The sequence below is a fragment of the Gymnoscopelus microlampas genome (genome assembly GCF_963454915.1).
Source record: "Gymnoscopelus microlampas genome assembly, chromosome: 12".
NCBI classification, from domain to species: domain Eukaryota; kingdom Metazoa; phylum Chordata; class Actinopteri; order Myctophiformes; family Myctophidae; genus Gymnoscopelus; species Gymnoscopelus microlampas.
The window spans coordinates 44,782,474-44,795,705 of NC_139949.1; the positions used below are offsets into that span (position 1 = coordinate 44,782,474).

Here is a 13,232-nt window from a genome sequence, read left to right on the forward strand (position 1 = left end):
GTTGTGATGGATTGACACACAAGCAGGAAGCGGAGTGGTTTTGAATACGATGCTAAAATCACCAACACGTACATACACCCTTGGCAAAGTTCACGTTTTAGTAAAGTGCGTGCAAACAATCCAATCAGAGAAAGAGACATGTGTCCGCCGAGTGTGGGGCAGGTGCAGGACAGCGAGGGAAGTGTGGAACAGGATGTAGGGGGCAGGTGTTTTTGCAGGAAATTCATCAGGAAAAGGGTGTTGGTGGGGGGGAGGGGGGATGGTCTGGGTCACAAAGCTCCCACACTGACTGACATGGCTGTCAAGTCATTGAAGCAATCATCGTTAGCCATTATCAGCATCAATTTCATTTCAGCAGACAGAACATTGCCCATTCAGAAACAACAGATCAAACAGGATGGATGGGGTGTGGGGCAGGCCTGATGTGGTGCTCCGATGTCCCAGGCTCACAGAACAGAGGAAAGGGGTTGGTAAAACCGCACGGGGGAGAGGAGAGAAGAGGACGGATGAAAAGCAAACAGACTTAGTGTTTTCGTTCTAGTCTGTTGTTATCCATCCTCTGGTCCTCGATTCTTTATAATTCTCTCCCACTCCGCCCTTCCCTCTACCTCTTTCTCCTCTTCTTCCTTCCTCCTGCACTGGATTTGGTTCTGGGTTGGTTTGCTTCAACTCTCCCTCTCCTCTCCTCTTTCGGCTTTGCTGCCTCAGTCGCGCCATCGTCCCTACATGAAGTGCATCTGTAGACAATGGAGTTGTAATTTATTGTGCCATCATGTCTATTGACGAGCATATATTAACTGCCACAGAGCTAGCAACACAACCTCTCCAGAGAGCCTTCCAAGAAGCCGGCTTGCTTACTTAAGCACATTCAACCTGGCGTTCCTATTTTGGCACCCATTAAAGATGTTCAAGCACTTTAAAAAAAAAATCAAAATGTACAATAATAGTGAAGATAGTCGACATGGAAGCTCACAGCGGCTTGCGATGCAACGAGTTGTGAGCTTGTAGATCGGTATTCTGCGATATGATTAAGTATATAGGGCTTATGTGGTTAACTATACTGTATGAAATGATGTGTTTGCATAAAGTGTCAAATTAAACTGGATGGGTTCTTACAGTATGAGTGTTTGGCCAGCTAAAGCCTTGAACAACCACTTGGGAGGTTTTATTTCACTGTTATTTTTTAAGAGCTGACTGTCTTAAGGCCAGACCGCACCAATGCAACTAGTCGCAACTCCTTGCAACATAACAGTTTTAAGGCCAGTCCACACCAATGCAACTCCTTGCAAATCAAACCATCCATCTTCAACCGCTTATCCGGAATCGTATTGCGGGGGTAACAGACAGTTCCAACAGAGATTTCCAGACTTCCCTTTCCAGAGCAACATTAGCAACTTCCTCCTGGGGGACCCTGAGGCGTTCCAAGGCCAGTGTGGAGGTATAATCCCCCCATCTGGTCCTTGGTCTGCCCCGGGGTCTCTTCCCAGTGGGACACGCAGCGAGGACCTCCTATAGGGAAGCGCTCTGGAGGCATCCGTACGAGATACCCAAACCACCTAAGCTGGCTCCTTTCCAAGTCATGGAGCAGCGGTTCTACTCCGAATCTCTCACGGATGACTGAACTTCTCACCCTATCTCTAAGGGAGAGGCCGGCCGGCCACCCGTCTGAGAAAACTCATTTCGGCCACTTGTATCCACGATCTTATTCTTTCGGTCATGACTCACACTTCATTGGGGATTATGCAAGTAGTTGCATGTTGGACTGGCCTTAAGAGAGAGATAGAACTTTAACAACGTATGCACTATATTACTACAACAATAGTGTCGCATGGCAACGTGGATTGGCTATTTTTGAACAATTTCTGAACATAATTTAAATTTCAGCAGGGCCGCATTAACCGTGGAACTTAGTGGAACTTGTGTTCCACGGCCTGCAGCCTGCAGGGGCCCTGTGTGAATTATGTATTTAAAAAATATATATATTATTGTAATTTTTTTAATTTATATTATTTTATTATAATATTATATATATATTCTTATTATTATTTATAAAAATGTATACATTCGGGCCCTGCTGCGTGAATTATATATATCTAGAAACATATGTTGCTTTAGTTTTAATGTTGCGCGGCAGAACAGATGCAAACCTCTTGCATACCGTCGCTGGTACTGATGTGTCACTTCTACTTCCTGTAAGTAGACAATTGGCTCTTATTTTGAAATCCTCCGCTTTTAGCGTAAGTTTGTTTCTGATAACCAGTATGACTTTGCTATCATGGTCTGTGACAGCAACACAAATAAACAAGAACCATGTGGATTAAACTCAAGATTTGGGCCAATGTTCATATTTACGATATGAAAACCAGCTCCTGTGACTTAAACATTGTACAAACTTTGGAAGTGCCGTGCGTTAAACTCTTTGAACCTCGGCGCAGCATGGTGAGCTAATCTTACAATGAAGATGTGTGTGCGTGTGTGTGTTTGTTTGAAGTAGGCTTAGCTTAGACTGTATCTCACGTGCTGTGTTTGAATAATGTAGCTCATGGTTGTTAATGTCATCTTCTGTCTGTCTGTCTGTCTGTCTTAGTGCTACCATAATGTACACTGTGAAAATCTAAATGACATATTCTTAATACATTTGTACTGTACAAATAGCTGAATAGGATGGGGTAGTAGGTCTACGCTACTGTATTTTAACATCAGTCAGTCATAATGGTGAGCCATAATATTATTTTCTGAGGTGGTAAAAAGGTTGAGAACCACTGCGGTAGACTTCAAGAGGTGGGTCTACTTGCATGATTGTCACATGTTTGGTGGGGATCTTTTTACTTGAACTTTTCAAGTACATTTCAGAGCCTGTACTTTTGTACTTTTACTTGAGTAATTAGTTGAATGAGTACTTTTACTAAAGTCGCTTTTTACATAAGTAAATATATCTGAGGCTACTTCTACTTTAAGTAAAGAAAGTGAGTTTTCCCATCTCTGCTGAGTATTGTTTTCTCAATTCTAAACTTGAATTGTTGAATTTCTTATGAAGAATAAGAAAATAAGTATGAAACATTTGTTACCCATCTCATCACCATATGTCTTGTAGCCTACGACTATAATGACCATAAAGTAACCTCCTTAATAATAAATGTAATTTGTAATGATAGACACTGTAGTTATAGCATAGACTGAAGTTGGAAGTGCCCAGTGCCTGTGTCAGCGCCGATCGTGCTGGCGGTGGCACGTGCACCAAGTGCGCGTGAACGCACCCAATATTGTCCGATTAATGTTGAGGGGGGGGGCTTTGATTTTGTGTAGTTCCACGGCCCTGAGGGGCCTTAATGCGGCCCTGCTCCCAAGGTGTCCCAAGACAGACTAGACTGTTCATCAAACCATGAAAGCAGGTTTGCTGCCAGCTAAAGGTTAACAATCATCTAAAGAGCTGGGTTGAGCTTGGTATGCTGCGATGTAAAGCTAATAATCTTAAAAGGGTGCGGTAGACTTAGGTGTGCCAATGAGCAAGCATTGACACTATAACTTACTGTCAATTGTTACATGGCTTGGTTAACCCATTAAGACCAGGAGGGGAACGCATCTGTGTCATTTTATCAGCTCATAGCACGGCACCGGGAAAAACATCATGAAAATGTATGCAAATCTTTGAATATATATATATATATACATTTTTAACTAAAATCGTTGCTTCTGGGGGTCCCTGGAACAACATATTTTGAGATGGGGGTCCGCGGCCAAATACATTTTGGGGGTCCTTGACATGAAAAAGTTTGAGAACCACTGATATAGAAACAAACTTTCACGATTTTTCAAAAAATAGCAGATATACAAGCTCGTAGCGTGGCACTCTGTGTTGCGTTATTGTTATTGTATTATTGTTATTTTATTAAGTACCCGTGTAATAAGTGGGATAATGAGCGGTGAGGCGGCATTATTGAGAAATAAATCCCTTCAGGGTGATTCAAAACTACCGGCATCAACTTGTCAGGGTTTATTTCTCAATAATGACCACCCCGCTGTTCATTATCCCTTACTTGGCATGATCACATTGGCAGCACCTACACCTTACATCACACTTGTTTGTACTCAAAGGACTACAATGGAAATAAGTTCTCAAGCTTTTCTGTGTTTTATACTTTTGACAGATGTGTACAAACATTAGGTCATGTATATACGTTTTTGTAAAAAAAAAAACTAACAAAAAAAATAATCAATAAATCAAAGCTCATCCCTGCACTAGCCGATTTTCAACCTTTAGATGGCAGCAAACTCACAAGCTTTGCCTAGGACAAGTTGTCGGTTATAAAAGGGGTTACAAATATGACTTTCATCTGTGTGTGTGTGTGTGTGTGTGCGTGTGTGTGTGTGTGCGCGTGTGCGTGTGCGTGTGCGCGTGCGCGTGCGCGTGCGCGTGCGCATGTGCATGTGCATGTTACCTGTGCCCCTGGGATGGGTCCAAAAGGGTTTGTGGGTCTGAGGACGGGCTGGTTGTACATGACAGGCTGAGGGGCCATCATTTGAACACCTCCCATCTGATGATGACCCATCTGAGGAGGGAGCTAGCCAGGAGACAGGGCGAGAATAGGAGAGGAGACGTGGATAGAAAGGGCCAATCAACGCCTACTCGTTTTTCCAACATGTAAGATTGGTTCTCATGATTGACGACTGATTAAAGGTACATGTATGAATGTACAATCTGTTACTTTACAGTAGTACACGTCTCAATTTAAACTCTTATCACACAATGGTTTCAATGCTGCTATTTTCGGCAAGCGACAACATTGTGCGATGGCGTGTAATTCCTGATCTATACTTGGTTTCGTGGCATGTCACGCACTGAAAATAGCAGATCTACAAGCTCACAAACTGTGTCGCAGTGCGATACATTGTGATCTTATAGGTCGTCTATTTTCGGTGCACAATACTGGCACACAACTAGTATAACTCCCCCTTAAATCAGGCTTAAGTGGGGATAGAGGAGAGAAGGGGGCTGCTTACCATTCCATACACAGGCACTTGGGGTGTCGTCATAGGAAAAGCCACTGGTGCTGGAGCCTAAAGAGTAATTTTGACTTTGTAGTTCAACCAGTACTTGACAATACTTTCATTTACATTTTAAGTGCTGTTACATTTTACAAGTTGCTGTTATCCAGAGCAACCTACAATAAGTGCAGCAGTAGAATAATGTTTTCATTTGGATAAGGACCACAGCGGGTATAAAACAACGGTGCCAAGACAGTAAAATAAGCGAATAACAGTTTGTGTACATGCAACAACAGCCTGAGACACTTGCAAGAAATGGGATTTGGTGAAGATAAAAGACTTAAAATAAATATTTAATTTGCAAGGCAAATCAGGAAGCATGAGGTTAGGGGAGTGAAGAACTATGCAGTACTTACATAGCCAGTATAGATCATCCCATTCTGTAAAGATACAATTGGGGGAAAAAGAAAATCTTCTTTAGTTTTTGTTATTATACTTTATATTACAGTTTATATTTTACTGTAGCATTGGAGGTAAACTAAAGCCCATTGAATGAAATAGCACTCTAAAAACAGCTTATAGTGTACCCATTCACAATGCCTGTGTTACTCTTGGGTAGAGAAGACAACCTTGACCATACCACTCAGAATCTACACCTCTGTAGAGTCTCTTCTCAGTATACCTACTCGAAATATGTGCTGTCATGCTGTTTGGTTTCGTGAAAGGGGACTGTCACCTTGGTACATAAAGGAAAGGCTTGTGTATATATATATATATATATATATATATATACAGAAATACAGTATGTATTATCAGCAGTGTTGGGCAGTAGTTTAGCTATAAGTAACTAAGATACTAGCTTAAAACCATATACTTAATAGTAGTAGTCGTAGTTGACTTGATTCCCAAGGGCTCTATACTAGGCCCCCTCCTGTTTTTCGCTCTATGCTAAATATCTACAAGCTTGATCTGCAAGCTTGTAGATCAATTTGTAGATTAGTTTATAGATCTGCTACTTTCACTGAATGTTAGCGGCTAATTTAGCCAGACAATTAAGGACGCAAGGGTTTAAATGGTTAAAGGGGAATTTCACTTTAAAACACTTCTGGAATCATTTTAATGTCTACTCAGACTTTCTTGTACACCCAAGTCAATTTTTATGTTGCTGATTCAATATTTAAGTATTTTAATATGAATTTGATCAGACTTCTATAAAAGACAATTTGACTTCAAGCTCCATGTAAACCTCAATTGAAAACATGTGACCCTGATTCAATTTCTGATTGATATTGCCCTTCATTGACCTACATTTAAAATATATATATATATTTCATGCATTCAAGGATTTCATGCAACTCCTTGATGCAAGGTTGATTACATTACAGAAAATACTAACATAATGAAAGAACTAATCAAAAAATGAAGGTCTCCCCATTCATTTAACATGGCCTTCTGCTCAGCTGCTCCTCGACTGTGGAGCGCCCTCCCTGACCACTTGAGAGCACCACAGTCGGTTGGTGTGTTTAAGACAGGACTACAAGACCTTCCTTTTCAACAAAGCATTCTTTTAGCAACAGTATACCGGGTTTACCTCTTATGCAGGGGTCATCAACATGCCGGCTTGTGATGGACTTTTTCCTCAAGCTATTTTTTTTCCCGACATACATACAAAATGAGTGGTCAATAATATTACCAGAAACACAGCCCTAAATGTATACCAACACATGCTCTGTTTTTAAAGAGGGAGAGTGGTTAGTCCTCATCCCTAGTAGTTTATTTTATTAAGATATTAAGTAGGAAAGCTGAGAGGGAAGGCGTAGATGGAGCAATATGTAACCCATTTTAAAATATTGCTTCAAAAGTAAAGTTAATTACTATTATTTCCATGGCCATCTCTGTACTTATGTCTGCTTCACTTTCTTCTTCTTTCTAAATTGAACTGATGGCTTTGAACCTTTCTAAGCATTAAAGACAATCAGAGACAGCAAGAATTGTCAATAACATCATCCACCGGTCATTATAATATCTAAGCTTAAAAAAGACAGGCCCAGTCATTAGGGGCCTGGTTTAACAAGGTTTGAATACCTGTCCGCCTGGCAGTGTCTTTATTAGAGTGTTAATGTCAAAGGACATTTCGGAAACCCAGCTCTTATCCTGTTTAACTAAGTTAAAATCAGGTCATTCATTGGCATGGAAGACATTTTTTTGGAATGGCGTATCTGGGTGTACTGGCACCCTATGCCAGTGGTTCTCAAAGTGGAGCCTGGGGACCCCCAGGGGTCCTTGAGGGGGCTCCAGAGGGTCCCCAGCAAAACTTCTTAATAGCATCAAAATCAGTGTAAGCACTTTAAGAATAATTGTCATATTCTAAATTTATTGAAGTAAAAGTGAAAGTTGTGATGAATAGGCTACAAACTCAAATAAAGTATTGTAACAAAGTACTTGTACTTTGTTAATTTGCACCACTGGTATTTCTGCATTAATTAAATATGTGTCCTATCTATTCTGAAGAAAACCTGGAGACAAGTCAGCCACTGTATACTGACTCTAGTAATTTCTTTATTTAAATCAAAGCTTTGCAGCGGACACGGACAAGTCTTGCCACGGACACATTTGGCTGTTTGCGGACACATTGATGACCCCTGCTCTTATGCCTTAATATGATTGAAAATAAATAAATAGTGTGTGATGTTTTATGCAAAAGTCACAAGAAGTACAAGGAGTTTGAATTATATAGGAAGGTGGTGAGTCGAGCAAATGAATATCAAGTATCTAAATATTTTATCAAGCAACTTAACAACTGTGGTGTACAGTACATAAAAGGCAGAGTAGATATGAAAATGACCCAATTCACCATGTAGCTGGGTAACTTGGCAAAAACGACATCACTACATTTCTGGTACATAACATGCCTTTTGACAGCAGTTTGTCCAAGGGACTTGCTAAAAACTGGGTGTTCCACCTGGGGGACCACCCCGTCCTGGGTTGTGTGTCTCGGGTGTGTTCTCGTCAGCTCGCATTGGATCGTCTTGTCAAGCTAAGCTAATCTAGCTAGCTTCTGAACCAAAAATACGTTACATAACAATATTCAAATACCATTATGCAATTTTGAAAATGTTTAGTGAGATCCGTTTTTCATCACAAAGAGAACTTTTCATGTCCATCAATTTGTAGCTTTTACACAGTCGTATGATTTATTCCAGGGGTCTTCAACAGGGGGTCCGGGTCCCCTAAGGGGTCCTCAGAGCTACTATAGGGGGTCCGCCAAATCTTTGTGTGAAGGGATTTTTTTTTTTACACTTGAACCCTAGAATTCCTTTTCTGAGGGGAACATTAGCCAAAAATAGCAGATCTACAAGCTCACAACGACTCGAACTGCGAGGCGTTGTGAGCTTGTAGATCGGCTATTTTTGGCAAAGAGGTTTAGTGTATAGAGGGGAAAAGGAGTTTTTGAGGCCCTTGGCACGAAAAGGAAACTACTGATTTAGAAAGTACTCAGAATGGGCCTCAGGTCTTAATGGGTTAAGAGAGGAAGACAGATGGAGATGGCTGTATAAATATATAGAGAGGGGAGTGACTAACTAACTAACTGGAGGTGAGTATAAGTGAGCGTGACAAACATTATTGTAGCAAGCTCCTTCCAATATACCTGACCGCAGCAGAACGTAAGGAACCTTCACTGAGTGTCCCGAAGTGACTCTGCTAATACTTGACCAAAAACACATACTTGTACTGTATATGGTGATTTTTCACTTTATCTATGACAGGCTGTTGCTCTTTGATGTTTAGGTTCAATGTAGGTTGACGTTCTTTATCATTTTTGCCCCGCCGCCCCTGCTCTTATCTCTCTCGTTATCATAAAAACACTATTTGTCTCCTTACCTTCTTTCTTATTTACCTGGCAATGAATTTGTTACTTTACCACTTGCAGTCAAAATATTTGGGTCTGACCGACCAAGGTCAACAGTTTTTGTTGGTGAGAGAGAGAGAGAGAGAGAGAGAGAGAGAGACACAGTGTGTGTGTGTGTGTGTGTGTGTGTGTGTGTGTGTGTGTGTGTGTGTGTGTGTGTGTACGTGCGTGCGTGCGCTTTACCATCTGTGGGACGGGCATGGGTGCAGGTGCCATTTGGTGGGTGGCGTGAGTCCAGTTAGTGCTGGTACACATGGTCTTGGATTGCCAGCCATTACTGCCTGTTGGCTTTTTCTCCACAAGCTGGCTCCACTGGAGCTCTGGTCTGGTATACGCACATGGCAGCACATACATACGCACAGGTGCAGATGTGCCCATGTGCAGGCAGAGGCCGAAAAAAGAGAGAGAGAGAGAGCCAGGGAGAGGACACAGTCGTGTGTTAAAAATACAATCCGGGACCTTATTTTAATGAATAATCGAGTCTGTATGATAGAGTATGTTAATACGATATAACTATTACATCTGCAGTGGTAGGAGGTAGCCTCCCTACTCTTCCATTGAGAAATGTAGACGCTTAAAATACAGCTATTTGATGCAGACAGTGCATGGGATAGGATAGGGCATAGCAGTGGTGGCCATTTTGTGGTGCCACAGATAGGAAAACCCATTTTCCATCCAGGCTTAATTAAAATGATTTATATAAATCTTTTTCTTAAATCTCTATGGGAAAACTGAATGGGGTTTATATCCATGGCCGCCACTGCTATGCCCTATTGGACACTAGATGTGCCGCCATCTTTATTGTAGTTCGGACCAGGCGGCAAAGGTTCGTTCTTGGAAATGAAGCCAATACGGAAGTAATAAAAACACTGCAGTTCTCATTAATGGCCCAGCAGCTGGCGCTGATTCGCCTCCTCCAGCTGCAAAATCATTTTAATTCCATTGAAGTCAATGGGGACTTGACGCAACTTTACACATGGTTTTATTACCTTAGTTAGTAAACCTTTTCATGAAGACTTTATGTTTTCAATCGCTAGTTACACGTCTTCTTTCACACGGCATGATATGTGTTTTTGTAAATTATGGTCCCAGTAATTAAAACATTTATGATAAAGCAGGTTATGCTTTCGGGGCTTGTGACTGACCCCTTGCTCCCTACTCACCACCAATAGCACTCTGGTTGCGGTTGCACTCGCAGCCATTTTTCACTGAACAAGTGGCTTCAAAACGGGTCTGTAGAAACTAATGGGTGCCGTCAATATTTTTGAACAGTCTATGATTCGGACACCATTGCAATTTACCATTCTCCATCGGGAAAGGCAACAGATATATAACTTAAAGATTGTGGCTTTCAATCGGATGACAGCGAAAAGACAGATTGTGGTAGACAGAAGAGTCATGATTAAGATTCAAAAAGTCCACTCACTTTTTGGCTGGCGTCCCCCCGAATTGCAGGTCTGAGCAAAGAAGGAGACACAATGTATGAGACGGACAAAGACAGTAATTAGGCAACTTTAGAGACAAAGACACATTTTCTGGAACAGTGTTTCCCAAACAGTGGGTCGGGATCCCATTTGTGGGTCGTGGATGCATTTTCATCAGTCGTGAGTAAATATAAATCTTTTCTTAATTTAATCATATCTTTTTTTATAAAAAAATCCATCAAATAAAAATAAAACATTGTTCAAAATAATTTCATAAATATATATTTTTTAATCAAAGAAATTCCAGAAATGTTAAAACTTTTAAGAAGTAGTGAAAATAGCCGACAGCGCGTCGACGCATTGTCTGCTTGTACGTAGATCGGCTATTTTCACTAGTTTGGGTCCCGGGGCGACATCAAATTTGGGTCTCGAGCTAAAACATTTGGGAACCACTGTACTATAATGCATGGGGAGACACTCACTGCCGACTAGGTTGGCTAAGGAGGAGTCCAGATCGTTGGGCAGCATTTTCCCAGAGTGCAACGGGGCTGCGGGGCTGTGAATCTGATGAGTCTGCATGGCCGGCTTCAGCAGATCACCTGTCCGTCAAACAGGTTACCACGGTGACATGAAAGGAGAGAGGCGAGTAGAGGAGACAGGATGAGCCAATCACATTTCACTGTCACTGTATGAATCTGTGTGTGTGTGTGTGTGTGTGTGTGTGTGTGTGTGTGTGTGTGTGTGTGTGTGTGTGTGTGTGTGTGTGTGTGTGTGTGTGTGTGTGTGTGTGTGTGTGTGTGTGTGTGTGTGTGTGTGTGTGTGTGTGCACGTTAGGGGTGTGCCGATATATCGTCCCACGATATATCGCGATACGTTTTCGTGACGATATGTATCGTTTTGGGAAAAAATATATCGTTTTGATATATTTTTTTTTTTTTTACAATAACAATAATGTCTGAATAATGCAAAAACAGAATTATTTGTTTTCACATTTGCTTTTATTCTCCCCCATATATTTTCATAATAAAAAAGTGCGTATCGTATCGTATCGAAGTTGTGAGGAAGTTGTGAGCCAAATATCGTATTGTATCGTTTGGTGAAATTAGTGTATCGGCACACCCCTAGTGCACGTGCGTGCATGCATGCGCTTGAATAGTAGAAGTTGGTGAGAAATGGTCCTCACAAGAGAAATTGTTGTTTTATGGTTGAAACAGATTTGGGGAGTTTCAGGTTGGGGTCAGGGTTAGGATTAGGTAGTTAGAGGTTAGGTTTAGGGATTGGGGTTAGAGGTATGCCAGATTTATAATTAAGTTGCACACTGGGGAGCGTGCAACGAAAATAGCAGAACTACAAGCTCTATGTAAGCTTGTAGAGCGGCTATTTTTCTGCTTTAGGCTTATGGTTGAAAGTGGCAAAAAATAAATGGCATTCTTAATGCCATTTAACAGTCCTAAAATGTTGAGGTCCTCACAAGTATAGTAAAACGTGTGTTTGTGCGTGTGTGTGTGTGTGTGTCTGTGTGTTTGTACCTCCCCAGGCATTGTTATTGTTGGGCACAGTGTGTGTGGTCTGGATAGGGGTGAAGCTAGGCTGGAGGGTGAACAGCTCACTGGTCAGATTTGGCACACTGAAGAGGAGGAGAGAAGACGAAGGAGAGGGTGAAGACGCACCGGTTAGTTCCCAGCTGAAAGCACACACAACTCACCATTATGATGAGCGCTGCACATTACGACACAGATTTAAGCACTACCTTAACTGACCTTCATTTCCTGCTACATCACTACACTGAGATTGAGCTAACATTAAGTAGTACACTTAATTATCCCTGGCGCTATTACATTTAAGTGGATTCCTTCATATCGAAGGCTGGTATTGAAGAAAGGAGGATAAAGCGATAGCATAAAGCAGCGGTTCTCAAAGTGGGGTCCGGGGACCCCCTGGTGTCCTTGAGGGGGTTAAAACGGGTCCCCAGAAAAATCTTTTAAAGGGATAGTTCACCCCCAAAATGACTTTTTTTTTCTATCGATTAGTCACCCCATGGAGCCTTGAATTCATGGATATTTATTTGTTTTTGTTGCATTCCCAAGCCAATAATTTGATGACCAGCGGACGGGTAGGCAGCGGTTCCGGTAGGAGACACAAAGGGGACTCTTTCGTGTCTCCTACCGGAACTGCTGCCGGTCATCAAAGTATTGGCTTAGGAATGCGACAACAACAAAGAAATATCTATGAATTAAAGTCTCCATGGGGTGACTAATCGATAGGAAAAAAAGTCATTTTGGGGGTGAACTATCCCTTAATATATATACTGTATACCATCAAAATCTGTTTAATCACTTTAACCCTGTTTCATTTTATAATCATTATTTGGATTAGAAAGGAACAGAGCAGAATATGTGAGAGGCATAAGTGTTGCTGTCTTACTGGTTGCTGATGGGTACAATGGGTGAGTTGGAGAAGAGATCAGTGGCTCCACCACTGCTGTTGGCACTGCCCACTGACTGGGGGCTGGGGGACACGTTGGGCGTCTGGATGTCATTCACCTTGGTACCATCCTCCTGGACGAGAAGGGGCGAGACACAGAGAGAGAGAGAGAGTGAGGGGGGGGGGGGGGGGGTGTTGGTAAAGAGCCTTGCAGTAAGCATACTGTATATATAACGCATGATTTGCAGAGGGGATGCATGGAATACTTTTATGCGGCGCTGAAATGCTATTAATTCCTTTGCCTCAGATAACTTCAGCACCCGTGGTGAAAATTGTCTCTCTCTCTCCTCTTTTCCGTCGCCTTCAACGAATGTTTGCTCGATGCTTTTTAGTGAATTTGTTACCTCACACACCGTGCATTTTCTAATTAATTTGGACTCATTTAACCCATTCAATCCGAGAACGCATCTCTGTCATTTTAGATTTCT

At 41.8% G+C, this 13,232-nt stretch overlaps 1 protein-coding gene across 1 annotated transcript in view; it reads right to left on the reverse strand.

Annotated features, from left to right (window-relative positions):
* Positions 1 to 604: 604 nt before the first annotated feature.
* The window catches only part of LOC311056528 (phosphatidylinositol-binding clathrin assembly protein-like), a 35,691-nt gene continuing 23,063 nt past the window's right edge, over positions 605 to 13,232 (reverse strand). The window contains exons 11-19 of the mRNA XM_084073215.1: positions 12,745 to 12,878; positions 11,850 to 11,947; positions 10,803 to 10,919; positions 10,323 to 10,353; positions 9,080 to 9,221; positions 5,403 to 5,426; positions 5,002 to 5,058; positions 4,440 to 4,562; positions 605 to 737 (exon numbers count right to left, since the gene is read on the reverse strand). Of these exons, the coding sequence (XP_083929341.1) occupies positions 723 to 737; positions 4,440 to 4,562; positions 5,002 to 5,058; positions 5,403 to 5,426; positions 9,080 to 9,221; positions 10,323 to 10,353; positions 10,803 to 10,919; positions 11,850 to 11,947; positions 12,745 to 12,878 (741 nt within the window). The 3' untranslated portion in view covers positions 605 to 722. The remainder of the gene's footprint in view (positions 738 to 4,439; positions 4,563 to 5,001; positions 5,059 to 5,402; positions 5,427 to 9,079; positions 9,222 to 10,322; positions 10,354 to 10,802; positions 10,920 to 11,849; positions 11,948 to 12,744; positions 12,879 to 13,232) is intronic.